The 15,490-nt window shown below is 43.5% G+C and overlaps 1 protein-coding gene across 2 annotated transcripts in view; it reads right to left on the bottom strand.

Moving 5' to 3' along the window:
• The window catches only part of PPP6R3 (protein phosphatase 6, regulatory subunit 3), a 168,427-nt gene that overhangs the window by 68,231 nt on the left and 84,706 nt on the right, over nucleotides 1-15,490 (bottom strand). For both annotated transcript variants that reach the window (XM_011987057.1, XM_011987058.1), the window contains exons 4-7: nucleotides 11,916-12,102; nucleotides 8,365-8,502; nucleotides 5,429-5,494; nucleotides 2,373-2,485 (exon numbers count right to left, since the gene is read on the bottom strand). In XM_011987057.1, the coding sequence (XP_011842447.1) occupies nucleotides 2,373-2,485; nucleotides 5,429-5,494; nucleotides 8,365-8,502; nucleotides 11,916-12,102 (504 nt within the window). The remainder of the gene's footprint in view (nucleotides 1-2,372; nucleotides 2,486-5,428; nucleotides 5,495-8,364; nucleotides 8,503-11,915; nucleotides 12,103-15,490) is intronic.

Below are 15,490 nucleotides of genomic sequence, written 5' to 3'. Positions count from 1 at the left end.
CAAGCTCCGCCTCCCGGGTTCATGCCATTCTCCTGCCTCAGCCTCCCGAGTAGCTGGGACTACAGGCGCCCGCCACTGCGCCCGGCTAATTTTTTCTAGTAGAGACAGGGTTTCACCATGGTCTCAATCTCCTGACCTTGTGATCCGCCCGCCTCAGCCTCCCAAAGTGCTGGGATTACAGGCGTGAGCCACCGCGCCCGGCCCAAAATTGTTTTTTAAAAATTTTTGAACTTCAAAAATTTCCAGAGTCACTAAATAAAATGCATTCAATTTAGGCCCAGATTGCTTCCCAAGCCAAACATTGTTTATTTAACACTTCAGTCCGCTTTCTGAGATTTCTTGGTACCACTACCACTCTTTAGTATCTTCTTTAATCTTACCTCATTTCAAATTTTTCCAGATGTGCTAATCTGCGCTTAACATTTACACATGTGACATTCCTATATACAGTGGAGTTCACACTGTGGGTTACTTGGCATCATAATACAGAGCTCAGCAAGCTATGTGTACATTATGCATTGCCAGTACAGTGATTTAATAACGTAGTATCATTATTAAATAATTATAACTTATCAAATAGATATTACATATTATCACATAATAGATTAAATATACACAGATGCTATTATGATTAGAAAGTTTACTAAAATAAAAATCTTTTCTCAGTGTGTTCTGTCTGAATCAACAGACACTAAAAGATGTGCAGTGTGTCAAATATTAGAAGCGGTGGGTTCTCATTCTCAAACAGACTGTGGGAAGCACTATGACAGATTTTCTTGCCACCGTTAAATGCAATGGAGGTTTTACTTGGCAACAGGGCCACTGATTCATCAGGTCCATGTATTTGAATACAGTTACTCCAACTAATTTAATGATGTAAACTCTAGGTATTTACCTATCTTCATCCCAGAAATTAGTTACCTGATCTAGGACTAAAACACAGCTTGAAATATAAAAGCTAGTGTGCACATGGGCTCTGGTGGCTAGGTTACATATTGGGTCCAAATAAAGTTGTGTGAATGGAGGGCTTGGAGTGGCACTGAAGAACTTAGCAATCACTACTAAGCAGTCTGATATTCGGGCAGAACCTGCACTGTCTACTATGGGAGTCATTCACTACATGTGGCTATCAAGCACCCAAAATTTAACTCGTCTGACCAGCATGTTCTAAGTATAAAATACACACTGGATTTCCAAGACTTTGGACAAAAACATTTTAAATTACATGTGGCTTTGATTCTATTTCTACTGGGCAGCACTGCAGTGAGCCATATGACACTGCTGATATTCAACATTTCTAACCTACTGAAATGGCAATTTTACAAGGTTCAACCTAATTAATACCACAATTTGTATTTGAATGTGGGATGTCTTAAAAGTTTTAAAGGACTATATATGCCACAGTGCAAGAATTACTAAAATAGGACAGGTAAGATACCATTTTACTCGGAAGCCGGCAATCTTTTGTAGTTTTGCTACTTCAGAGAACTCAACTCCTTCGTATTCTACATGCTAGGAAAACACAATTCCACTTCGCAAAGACAGAGTTGAAGACACGTTAACTTGTCTGTAATGTATTCCTTGCCTGTCTTACATGTGTCAAGGAAATAATACAACATTTTATTTTAATAAAAGGGCATTATAGGTAGTTAAGCCAAAGATGCAAAAGTCTCAATATATAGCAGGAATAAAAAAGATTGACAAAAGCATTAAAAACAATAATAGAAGTAAACTGAAGCAAGACTGCCATTAGTACTTAACAATGCTAGCTGTATGCATACTTTCCAATTATTCTTCCATAGTGAGGAATGGCCTGATTATTAAAATAACTTTCAGCTGTCTGAATGCAGGTCAAATACATGCGAAGTCGACAGTAAACATTCTTTCTGAAAACATGTGAATCTAGAAAAAATAGCATCCCATCCCCAAGCTGTCTTCTACCTAAACATGAAATAACTGTCCCTAATCAGCTGCAAAGATACAGTAAAGCCTTAAAGATCATCTGATAAAAGCCGCTGACTAAAACATGCAACATTCGTACTTACACAAGACTATTCTTCATCAAAAGACCCTTGGGAAGTTGTGATGACAGTTATTTCTAAATGACTACCACATCTTAGGATGGCTCTACAGAATTCCATTTTACAAATAATTAGAAAACTCAAAGTGTAGATATAAATGTCATTTATCTTCTTATCCTGCCAAACTTCTACTGAGATAAAAGAAGCAGAATTCCCTACCTTCTCACCCACCCAAGGTTATTTTCAAGGGACATGATTCCCACATAAGGAACACTTACCACTCACTCACAATGGTAACACATGGAACAGCATCAATATGAAAGAAGAACAAGAACAGAGTTTTACACATACTTTTCTAGAGTGGCAAGCAGGGGGTCGGGCTCTGTACTGTTCTGAATTTGTAACATCTGGTCTCTGCTCAGGCGAACAATTTCACAAAGTGATTGTGATGCATTTGAATGTCGCTAAAGGAAAAAAGTACAATTTTAACCATAAAACATGTTAGAAGTTAAATTTATCATTTAAAAATGAAAGGGAAAGTTACTTAAGAAATAACACAAATTAACACTGGCCATAAGCTTCAGTGAGCAAAAGGTCAAGGCCAAGAGAGATCACATCACGAGTAATGTATTTTGTCAGGCATTCAAATGAGCTTTATAATAGTGCACAGTACATTATTACTATGTGCAGGGAGATGTCATCAAGGTTCTGATGAGTAAAAATTTCTAAAATAGTTGGGAAAAAATACACAGATTGAACATCCCAAATCCAAAATGCTCCAAAATTTGAAAACTGACAAAGGAAATACTCATTGGAACATTTCAGATTTCTAGGTCCAGGATGTCCAACCAGTATAAAGCAAATAAAGGTATTCCAAAATCTGAAAAAAAACTGAAATCCAAAATACCTCCGGTTCCAAGCATTTCAGATAAGGGATACTCAACGTGTATCCCCAAAACACACTCTTATCAGCATAGAAGGATGCACATACTTTTTTTGGATTAAAAAAAAAGTAAAAGTACGTCTGGGTATGATGGCTCACGCCTGTAATCCCAGCACTTTGGGAGGCTGAGGTAGGTGGATCACCTGAGGTCAGGAGTTCAAGACCAGCCTGACCAACATGGAGAAAGCCCGTCTCTACTAAAATACAAAATTAGCTGGGCGTGGTGGCGCATACCTGTAATCCCAGCTACTCGGGAGGTTGAGGCAGGAGATTGAATCACTTGAACCCAGGAGGCAGAGATGGCGGTGAGCCGAGATGCCGCCATTGCACTCCAGCCTGGGCAACAAGAGCGAAACTCCGTCTCAAAAAAAAAAGTAAAAGCAAACACAGCTTTCTGTAGAATACCAATGGGTAAGAAATATTAAGCCTTCCCTCAGTGTATTGACCTTACAGAAAAGCTCTAAAATCTCAGCACCCAAACACATTTTATTCTCTGGAATAAGAAACTGAGCATAACTCAAAGACTGAGCAATGTGCTCCCAATACGGGCAGAACACTCATATTCTAGAAGAGAGGAGAGCACAGATTAGGGTATCCAAACCCACTGACTGGAATCAGGAGCCTAGCATTTCCTTGGTAAGTATCAACTGGCCAGTATAATTTTAACATGGAATTCATCACTTAATACAAAACAGAAGTATTAACAGGACTGTCCAAAAGCCAGAATTAACTTTCTTGTAAGTCATGCAGAGAAGGTGCTGATGTCCACAATGCGGTGTCCTTCTCAAAAAATTTGTTGCAGAATTGGACTTCTCCATTATCGATTTCTCCTGGGCCCTTCGGACAGGCCCTACTGAGCAATCTTCTTCTTAGCCCATTGAGCAATCAAGTTCCTCTGCTCAAGAACATGAACTTAGTAAGGAGTAAGAAACTCCTCCCTGCCAACAGGGCAGGCCACACTCCTGTCATGGCTCTCCACGGCCTGCATAGGCCACATGTCATCACAGGGAAACCCGCTCCTAGAACCACACTCCCCTGCCCACAGGAGGAGGGCTTATCACCCCAGCTAGGTTGAGAGCACCTTCTAAGCAGGGGCTCCCATATTCCCAATCCATGTCTACACTGGATGTGTCCACAAATGTCAACTCTGCTAACAGTAACAACTACTGCAAGGGAGCATACCTTGCATTCTCCCAAAGAGGGATAATGGGGAAGTGACAGCCCCTTTAATAAAGTCCAGGTATCGAAAGTTTCTGAATGGATCAGAGTGAAAGGGTTTCGATCTACTATCACACAAAATGTATCTTTGTGAGAGAGGACCCTCCACTGCGTGCCTCTTCCTCCAATGTTCCTCTGCGGTACTCGCTCCCCCATCTAACCTGCAACCTAGAGGCACACAAGGAGGCTCCCCCAGCTTCAGGACAAACCTTGAATTGTCCTTAAACCAACTCCTTTGTAGATATTAGGTTGAATCATAGATAACTGTCATGTCTGTAGGTAAAAATGGATGATTACTGCCAATTTTATATGGCTTGGCCTGATACTTCAGGTGGTAACCTTACAGATCTCTTCTAGAGACATATGCACCCACTGGTCCCAACGGGCATTCCCTCAGCACAGAGTTCAATCTGCAAACTCCAAACCTAGCTTCAATCCTATAGCCAAGTCAACCTACAGTACCTAGGACAAAAGCCAAACCTGTCAAACTTAACAGCCAGGGCCAGGACGTATAACAACAAAGTTACTGTAGGGGTTCAATGGTGACCAACATCCCACTTCACTGCCTGCAAAGCTGTAACCAGACTGGATAAAACAAATGCAAATGTGGTCTCATCAACTGCTACAGATGGGTATAAAAATAAAAAGGAGGCCGGGCGCGGTGGCTCATGGCTGTAATCCCAGCACTTTGGGAGGCCGAGGCTGGTGGATCACAAGGTCAGGAGTTCAAGACCAGCCTGGGCAAGATGATGAAACCCCGGTCTCTACTAAAAATACAAAAATTAGCCGGGCGTGGTGGCAGGCACTTGTAATCCCAGCTACTCGGGAAGCTGAGGCAGAGAACTGCTTGAACCTGGGAGGTGGAGGTTGCAGTGAGCCAAGATTACGCCACTGCATTCCAGCCTGGGTGACAAAGTGAGACTCCATCTCAAAGGGGGGGAAAAAAAAAGTAAAAAGGAGCATGAACAAAGGAGGTTTGTAACAAAAGCCAGCTGGTTCGGCATGAAATCCCGGCTCTAGAAAGGAGATGGTGCTGTAACAAGGGCCTGCTGTTGTACATTTCTGGAAATTTTCCGGGTATTGGCAAAATGTAATACAGTTTAGAAAAGTATCAACTTTAAGAACAATAGATTGCTATTTTCCCTCTACGCTCTGATCATGTTCACATTTAATGTAAGTATGCTCTGTGCTCAATAAACAGTTCTTTTTTTTCTAATCAAGTTTACAGTCACACAAGTGAACTTACATCTTCTTCTTGCGATGGATGAACTATTTCCACAAGCCTCTGGATAATTTTCTCCTCATTTAACCACTGTAAAACACATTGTAGAAGTAATCATAGCAATGAGTGGCTCTTGTTCAAGCCCCAATGTAGATTAACATACTTGGAAATATCCATCACATTTTAAGTAGAATGTTACAGGTTTCTCTGGACTTTGAACACTACAGAAAATTAAAAGTCCCCCAAGGAAAATGCCAGTGAATATATTGTTTTAACAATGGCCAACAGTACCAAAAACTCCCCAAATTACAATACCCACACACTAAAATTCTATACATCAGCTTCTTAGCCATAAGGTCACTCCCAGACATTTAGGACTAAAAGGGTTTGTAGGTTGGTTCTTAAGAGAGGACTGGGAGATTAAGAAGGATGGAATTTATACATTTTCTTTAAGAGCATGTTCACTCCAAGCTTCAGAAAGATTGAGAAGAGCAATATTTAGCACCAAGTCTCTGGGTTAAGAAAAACACAGGATGAACAAAAGGGACTTTTAGATTACAAAACCAAACCCACTGCAGGAAACGTGGGGGCCTGAGGAAGCACAGAGGCAGAGTTTATCCGCCCTGTCATGTGCTGGCAAAGAGCTATGGTCATCTCCTTTTAACCCATGTATGAAATGCTACAGTGAATGAAAACATGAAAGGGATCCAAATTCAGAAAAAAATAAAGGAAAAATCATCTGGCTTAACATTAATGCCATAAGAAGCCTAAAACCATCATCAACAAGGCAGCTCACTACCTAGAAAATACGGCTAAAGGAGACTAGGGTGGGCAGCAGGGGCAGAAATCAAACACAATTTGCTTAAGGAACAGAGAAGAAACCCTGACACTGTCTCTGGCTGCTCAATGAAAACACCAATTAAAGGAAAATGTGAAGCTATTAGGTAGGCACCACAGAGGTAGAGGTCCAACTTTATATTTTAAGATCTGTTTTAAAATGTGCACACAAATTCTCCAAGAATCTTGTTAAAATGCATATTCTGATTCAGAAGGCCAAGGAAGAGACCTGAGACTACAGATTTCTAACAAGCTCACAAATGATGTCTGGGACCACTCTTTGAGCAATAATGTCCTGAAACAGAGGAGAGTAAACATCTGTGTGAGGGGCGGGGCATTCCTGACCACTACAGGAGAAACCAGGAAACCTTCCAGGCAGTGAACTCATCAGTCCCAGACCCCTACTGTTTCCACAGCTATTCATAGGAACCTACATTCCAAGCCCACTTCTGTAGTCATCCTCAACCATGGATCCACAAAATCAAAATAAGACATTCAGGGGTTTCTAAGTAACTTTTCCCCGACCTACACCTTTATCAACCTCTTGTCGCTCGCTCTCTCCACAAACACACTGATTCCTTTGGAAACCAGACAGGTCCTAAACTTCAACTCAGAAGCAACCAAAGGAATAAACTGGTTCCTACAAACCATCCTGAATAAATCTCTCCCTATGATAATCCCAATATAAAGGTGACACCCTCCTCCCTATCCTTAACAGTCTTTCCCAGAATCCTCAACCTCCTTTGAGAAAAGATACATCTACAAAGACACACCCAAAAGGACAGGTGTCCCAATTTAAGGTCCCTGCCAAGAGACAAGTCCCAGGACATCCACTAGATACATCCAGCTGTTTACTCACAGTGATCACAGTGCCTGGGTCACCAACAAACCCAGCCCTGACCCCATCACATAAATGCACACCTGGCACACCTCCCTACCTCAGTGGAACATGCCCTGCCCTGGGCACCACCTGAAAGACTTTCCTCCTCATACGCCCTCCTTCTAGTCCTTGAGGTCTTAAATAATAACTAGCATTTTCAACAAAACTCATTTCCAAAGAAATGAGTAAGTTCTAAGGTTGCAGGTTAGTATTAAACACAGATAAACTGAAGCATGGTTCGCAAAGCTTCCGAGAAAGGAAAGAAAGGGAGAGGGACCAGGCGCGGTGGCTCACACCTGTAATTCCAGCACTTTGGGAGGCCGAGGGCGGATCACCTGAGGTCAGGAGTTGGAGACCAGCCTGGCCAACATGGTGAAATCCTGTCTCTACTAAAAATACAAAAATTAGCCAGGTGTGGTGGCAGACACCTGTAATCCCAGCTACTCAGGAGACTGAAACAGGAGAACTGCTTGAACCTGGGAGGCGGAGGTTGCAGTGAGCCGAGATCATGCCACTGCACTCCAGCCTGGGTGACAGAGTGAGACTCCAACTCAGAAAAGAAAGGAAGAGGAGACGACACAAAAGATGGGAGCCTGGGAGAAACCTTATTTTCAAGTTACTCACACCCTCCCCTCCTTCCCACCCAAATTCCACCTAAGACATCTATTCAGGAGGCATACATCCTAAAAATCACCATTTGTCTACATTTTAAAATATGTCCTTCTCAAAGTAAACTCTGTTCTCCTTATCCTTTGTTCCTAGGTACCCATGAGAAGAGAATTACTTCTGAAGCCTGAATCACTGGATGTTATCAACACCTCTCCGCTTTGACCTTCAGAGGTGGCCCTGAAGAGTGTGGCCTCACAACATACTCATATGGGACTTCAAGCTCCCAACCCTCTCATTTCTGCTTTTACCATCAGGCCCAGATTTAAGACAAATGCTCAACCCATAATGTCTCGCCACCCCCATAAAAAGCAAACCAGCAAAAAGGAAAAAACACTCACAACAAAACATTCCACACATCTACGGATATGCCCATCTGAAATTCTAGCTCTGCAAAATCTGGATCTCTTCCTATCTTGGAACAACCTTTCTCCCCCACCCTGTTACCTGCTCCCCAGACAACTCTCTGCTACCAAGTACCCTAATCCCATGCAATCCCTCCCAGCACACAGCAGCCTGGTGGGCTCACATGCCAGCACCCTAACCCCAGTCAACAGCAGGTCAGAATTCTACTCACATTCAGTACATCTTGCCTGGGCTGTGGAGGTTCAATACATGTCAGGAGCCTGAGCAACAAATCCATGATAGCAGAAGTTCCTATGTGCTTTATAATAAGGTCTACAAAATCATGCTTCTTCTTTAAGAAATCCACAATCTAGAGAAGAACAGATCAGAAACTGAAAGACATGTAACTTGGAAACTATAAACTTTACCTTTTAAGTCCCAACCCCCACTCCTCCCAATTTTATCACTACTTTAGGTTGAGAAATGGCAAATCCTGAATTAGCAACAAGATATCAAATTGGAAAGCCTGGCTGATAGTTACAATACTCAAAAACCCCTTGGAAAAAAAACCCCTAAATTAGCACATGTCCATTAATACAAATACAACTTAACAGAATCTTTTATTTCTATTCACTTCCATTATTCATTCTCAAAGAATGGGGATCAAAAATTTAATATCCCTATAAACAGCAAGAGAATATACCATTTTACAGTTTATGAACATAAAGCAAGTCTGTTAAGATTCTGCACCAAAATGAATAATATTCAAAATCCTAATTGGACCCTAACAAGTATGAGAAAAAAAATTTCAAAACAAACATTTCTACTCCAGTCAAAGTAACTAACTCACCTGGCTACACAAACATCGCCTTGGATTTTGACTTCACCAATTCACTCCAATAGCTTAGCACAAGAAGGGCAGCTGGTGGAGAGGCAGAGAGCTACCCTGAAGGAACGTGAGAATAGCCACGGAAATCAGGCCCCTGTTGCTGGCCTCTTCTGCACTGGGAGACCAGGGAGATGACTCTGTCCCACGCATCCCCGTGTCCCATGCAGCCTCGTTGCCTCTGCCTCTGTTCATGTGCATGTGTCATCTATTCCCAAACCCTCTGCGAGTCCCAGGGGGAGTGTGGCAGCTGCTATAACAGGATCTCACTGAAATTTCTCAAAAGCCCTGGGACGTGGGGGGGTTGAACAATTCACTCCCACCCCCACACCCCATTAGAGATGAGGAAACCAAGGCTCAGAAAGTATCTTCCAGAGCTAAAAGGTGGCTGCCTGGGATTTAAACTTGGATTTGAATGCCACAAAAGCCACAATCTTTCCATTAGGTCATATGAAGTCTAATAGCCAGAGATGACAACTAAAACTGCTTCATACAATTAAGTATAAATACAGGATTAACCAACACACGTTGCTTCTCTAGACAATGAGGTCAAGCATTATGATATAAAACTTCAAGAAATGATATGACACATAAATAATTCACTCACAATTGGGTCCCACAATAGTTTTTAAAAGGACAGTAGAGGAGAAAGGATGAAAAAAGTCACATGTGACCAAGTATTCCATAATTCAGTGCCAGAAACACCAGACCTGAAGCCCAAAGGAACAAACCCGAGCTAGTGTGGTGGACAGTATAGCACTGACAACAGGGACCTGTGGCCCAGATGACCCCACTGGGGTGCTGACTCATGCAGCACTGAAGATGCCCCACTACCCGACTTTCTGTTCCATGAGCTAACAAATGCCTTTACTGGTTAAGCCAGTTGAGTCTCAATTTTTGTCCTTCCTTACAGTTGCATAGATCCCTACTAATACTATCACATAACAGAAAACTTTTTTTTACACTCCTAATTTGCAAAGGATAGAGAAATGCCAGGTTTGATCTTAACCCACAGCCACTGAATCCTCTTGCTACCATTCATACAGTCGTGACAGGGAAGTGTAACAAGCAAAAGTCCGAGGGGCTCTTGTATCAGAATGTAACTGGCAAGTGCCATCATCTCTACACAGATAGAATGTCGGGTCGGACTCTAACGTCTAATACAAAATACTCAAGGCCTCATAAAGTTTTAAGTGTATTCTCTCTCTTTATGTGTACACTGAAAATCGGGGCTTGCAAACTTGGGTCCCAACAGCACAGAAGTGAGGAGAAAAAGCACAATGAAGCATAATGTCTGGATAATGGCTGTAACAACCAGCCCTGAGAACTGCCTGGTAATATCAGGGTGATAGGTTGGCTTCCACTCTCCTAAAACAGCCAGCAGTTCTTGTATTTCTAACTAGAAGGCAGAAAAAAACAGACAATCTACATTAGAGTAATCATGATTTGGGGATTACTACCAAAGTGAAAAGAATCTTATTTCCAATCAACTTAGGAAGCTTATCCTACTCCATTAAGTGAAAGAAAGAATGGTATCTCTCTCTAAAATAAAACATGTATCCACTTTACCTTGGCATAGGACAGGACACACTGGGCCCAAAATAGCTCCAGTCCTTCCACAAGTGCTGAGAGCAAGAATGGGTCACCCAGAGCCATTTTCTATCATGAAGGATGGCAGGACCAACTGGTTTGACCACTTTTACCCCGTATCATCACACCCATACTTGTTGCAATTCTGGCAAATCTGCTATAGTTTATACTTGAATATCTGAGGCTCTAGTTGTTCCCTGGGTGCCTATTTCCATAAAATGACTAAAATCTCCAGATAAGCAGATCCTTTTTCACAACAATATCCACTAAAGCAGAGGTTCTCAAATGTCAGCATGCATCAGAGTTAGCTGAAGGCTTGCTAAAACCCAGATTGTAGGGCCTACCCCTCAGAATTTCTGACTCAGTAGGTGTGGAATAGGGCTCAAGAACTTACATTTCTGGCCGGGCGCGGTGGCTCAAGCCTGTAATCCCAGTACTTTGGGAGGCCGAGACAGGCGGATCACAAGGTCAGGAGATCGAGACCATCCTGGCTAACAAAGTGAAACCCGTCTCTACTAAAAAATGCAAAAAAACTAGCTGGGCGGGTTGGCGGGCGCCTGTAGTCCCAGCTACTCGGGAGGCTGAGGTAGGAGAATGGCGGGAACCCGGGAGGCGGAGCTTGCAGTGAGCTGAGATCCGGCCACTGCACTCCAGCCTGGGCGACAGAGCAAGACTCCCAAAAAAAAAAAAAAAAAAAAAGAACTTACATTTCTAACAAAATTATCTACTGAGGTGCTGCTGCTTCAGTGACCACACTTAAAGAACCAAGTGAAGTTTTTGTCAAACCACACTGGATATGAACAGCAGAGCTACAAATGTATATAGCAGTCTATACACTCAGATGTCTCAAGCCTGACACTGGAGCAGTTTTGAGTAGAATCAAAACAGCATCACCATTAGTACAAACCAATCACCAATTACATTTGTGGGAAAGGTTTTTGGTTTAAGCTTCATCTGTGATCATCAATGGGGGAAAAACAAAACAAAGCAATTGTTTGTTGACATATTCAATGGCTTAGTTATTACACTTGCCATCTTAGTTAAGCCTTGTCTTCACAAATGGGTACCCAATATTCTCATCTTCTACCCACTTGTCAAAAGAGGAAACCAAAGTATGCTAACAAATTACGTGAAATTTGAGATTATACCATATTAGAAATATTCGTCAATGTATAAATAGTATGTGAGTGCTTAGAATGTTTAAGGTTTAAAATACATTCTCTTAGAACTCTAAAGCAACAGTGACTGGGGGATCACCTCAAGGGGATGATCAGCCTAATACTTACCTTTCGGAAAATCATATTTACCTGTTCTGGTTTTCTGCTGATAAGAATACTTAGCACCTTGCTGAAGAAACTGGCAAGTAGTGGGTTCAAAGGGGAATCGTTTAGGAGGAAGCTATATAATTTCATTAGCAAGGATTCATCTTCTCCCAGTCTATCATTCATCTGGGAGACATCAGAAGTGAGCAACTCACAAGATATATTTGGATACCTAGAAGAACAGGATACTTACATCATCATCTTTATTAACAGTTTAATTATATAAAGATAAACACAAATCAGAAAGGCTTCCCGAGATTTTGTGAGAACAATAAAATCATTTACTGGGAATCAGGAAATCATTTCAATTCATTCTGTTCAACCAACCTCCAGACTAAAATAAATTTTCTACTATCTAAAAAATTGTTTTTAAACCAAGCTTTAATAAGAATACATTTTCCCTGAAGAAACCAGAGCACACCTAGTACTCTGGAGCCCAGGGAGGTCATGTTGCAGGGTCCGGGCCTTCTCCATGATCAGCGAGAAAAGCGGCTGGAGGTGCGAGCCGTCGGGCTACAGCCTCCTCTGGCATGGGAAGCAGCATAGCTTGCGGACAACTGTGGAGCACACTGGTTTCCAGGAAATCGCACTGCACACAGCACCTGGTAATGACTTAAGATACTCTGTAGGGACCTGGACCAGCCTTTATCTTTAGATGGGTTGCAAATGGTACTACGAAGTTGTTTTCAGTCTATATTACATTTTAAGAGAGTAAGCATCCTACTATAATGAAGCAGGGAAGAGGACAACAGCCTAGGCTACCAAGGCAGGAAGCAGTATACCAAAATAATGTAGTCCTAGCTATTTAGGAGGCTGAGATTAGAGGATCACTTAAGCCCACAAGTTTGAGGCTACAGTGAGCTATAACTGTTGCACTCCAGCCTGGACAAGAGTGAGACCTTGTGTCAAAACCAAAACAAAACAAAACTAGTGCTCTCCACATCAGCCTTCCAGTATCTGGAGATTAGCACAGACACAAAATCAGTCCACTGTCAGTCTTCACCATGCTCTCTCTCCTGTAGGATACAGGCCCACAGCTAAGAACATGACACCTGCTCTGGATGGACCCACACAGGCTCTTCTACAGATCCCACGGCTTTAGAAATGCCTGCACCCCCTAAAGCATGCTTGCCTCTGACAACCAGACCACTGACCCTCTGCAAACAGGCAGCAGGTCCATTTTCTCCACTTACTCCTTCTACCACAATCTCGTGTCTGTTTTCACTAGTAACAACAGAGACGTTGAGCCTATCCAGACGATACTCTAGCTGACCCAGGATTACTCTGCTCTTACACTCCTCCCTGCTAAATAGCCAGGACCCAGTGCCCCAACCAGTCATCAGGAGTGGCAAGCTCAAAGGCTGAGCAAGACAGGGAGATGGCAAAATAGCCAAACATGGCTGTACGACAAAAGAAACCAGGGAAGACTGGGGCGGGAGAGACACATATAGGACACACCTGGGGCATCCAAGGCAAGCAAGTGCTGCCTGCAGCAAGACCCTGGCACAAAAAGACCACTGGTGATGAACCAGAAAGCTGCAGCACTTGACAGGCTCTGATGTGAGGCCTAAAGACAGAAGAGTATGAGAAGGTCCCGAAATGAGCCTTTGTATAAAGAAAACAGAAAAGGAAAAAAAACAGACCTGGCAGATGTATGGGTCTTTGGGAAGTAAAGTCTCTCTCAATTTACATAGCATGGGCTTCAAGATGCCAGAATATAAACCCCTGTAAAGTACCCATTACCCCAGGAGTGGGCTGATACAGTGGTTACAGGTGCAGCAACTAGAGTCACACTAGCTAAGTTCAAAACCAGCCTCTACCACTTACATGCTGTATAACCTTGGGCAAGTTACTTAAGCTCTCTGTGCCTCAGTTTCCAAGTTAGTAAGATTAAGGACTATTGTCCTTATCTTATGGAGGAGAGGAGTAAAAAAGGCTGGGAAGAGGGCCCGGCATAAAGTAAATAAGCGTTTAAAAAATGACAGCTGTTTTCATTCCTCTTTATTTTCACTATAAAATGGCAGAATGCTGCTAGGGTGGGTTGGGGAGATGCACTCACTCAACTGTCTTAATGTGGAAACTGCTGACAAATAGAGGACTCAGTGAAAGGCAGCGGACTCCTGGCTGTGAATCAAATGCATGAGTGTTTTCTCCAAACTCTGACAAAGTCCAGATGAGCAACTTTAAAATTTGTTCACTTTTTCTAGGTGACTGGGTGGTATGACCTAACTCAAGAAGCATGCATAATGTTAGCCATTACACAAAAAACTCAGAGTTCTGGCTCCACACAGGCTGGGGCTATTCTCCTTCCCTCCCTCCTTAACATTCAAGAAGCTTCTCAAGGCCGAGCGCAGTGGCTCACACCAACAGTCCCAGTACTCTGGGAGGCCAAGACAGGTGGATCACCTGAGGTCAGGAGTTCAAGACCAGCCTGGCCAATATGGCAAAACCCCATCTCTACTAAAAACACAAACATTTACCAGGTGTGGTGGTACATGCCTGTAGTCTCAGCTATTCAGGAGGCTGAGGCACAGGAAACACCTGAACCTGAGAGGCGGAGGTTGCAGCCAGCTGTGACTGTGCCACTGCACTCCAGCCTGGGCGACAGAGCAAGACTCTGCCTTTTTAAAAAAAAAAAAAAAAAAGGAGGGGGGGGGCAGCAGCTTCCCAAGCACCCGAAGATGCCTCCACTCCACCCTCAGCAAGGCCCCTCCTCCTCCACAGGCTCTGACCTCACTTCCTTTGCCTGAGAACACAGAGGAGGCAATCAGAAGAGGTCGCAGCCCTACCACATCCCGACCTATACCTGGGTGCTTCCTCCCTGCTCCAGGGGAGCAGCCTGTGCTCCTGAGGTCATCCTGCATGTGTGCTCTGGACCACATGCCCCCACCCCCGCCCATCCAGCACAACGCATCGCTCAGTGGCCTGCTCCCTCACACTGGCTGTGCTTCCTCTATGCTGCAACATTCTCACAAGCCATCACTTCCATTTAGGAAAAAACAAAACCGCACACCGCCCCTGACTCCACATCTGCCTCGACCTACCACTTCCTTTCTGCTCCTGTTACAGGAAATCACTTAAAAAGAATTGTCTCTGCTTGTCTCCAGGCTTTCACCCGGGCCCCTCTAAAGAACCTGCACTGATGGGGCCCATGATCTCCACGTTACAAACCGAGTGGTTTTTTATGAGCAGTACCCCTAACCCACTGTCCCCCTCTCCTTCCTGAAGCCAGACTTTCCCCTGGTTTCCAGGGTAGCAGCCCCCAGGTTCTCCTCTTGCATCCAGTCACTCATCCATCCCTCAGTGGAACCCTGGCCAGCCCATACTACCCATCTCCAGTTTCGGAAGCTTTCTTCCAGCTCCATCAGCTCCGCTGGCAATCTCATTCAGCCTCATGGCTTTACATGTCCTCCATCTACCTGCTGCTAGGCCTCATCTCTGCCTCATGTCTAACAGGCATTTCAAATGTGACAGGGCCAGACCCAAACTCCTGCCCTTTCCCTCTGCAATCTTTCTTCACTGCCATAAAGCCACTTCATCCTCTCAACTGCCCAGGCCAA

The sequence above is a fragment of the Mandrillus leucophaeus genome, unplaced genomic scaffold, assembly GCF_000951045.1.
Source record: "Mandrillus leucophaeus isolate KB7577 unplaced genomic scaffold, Mleu.le_1.0 Scaffold30, whole genome shotgun sequence".
Classification (NCBI taxonomy): Eukaryota; Metazoa; Chordata; class Mammalia; order Primates; family Cercopithecidae; genus Mandrillus; species Mandrillus leucophaeus.
The sequence above is the reverse complement of the archived record's forward strand: the minus strand, read 5'-3'. Positions and strand labels throughout refer to the sequence as shown.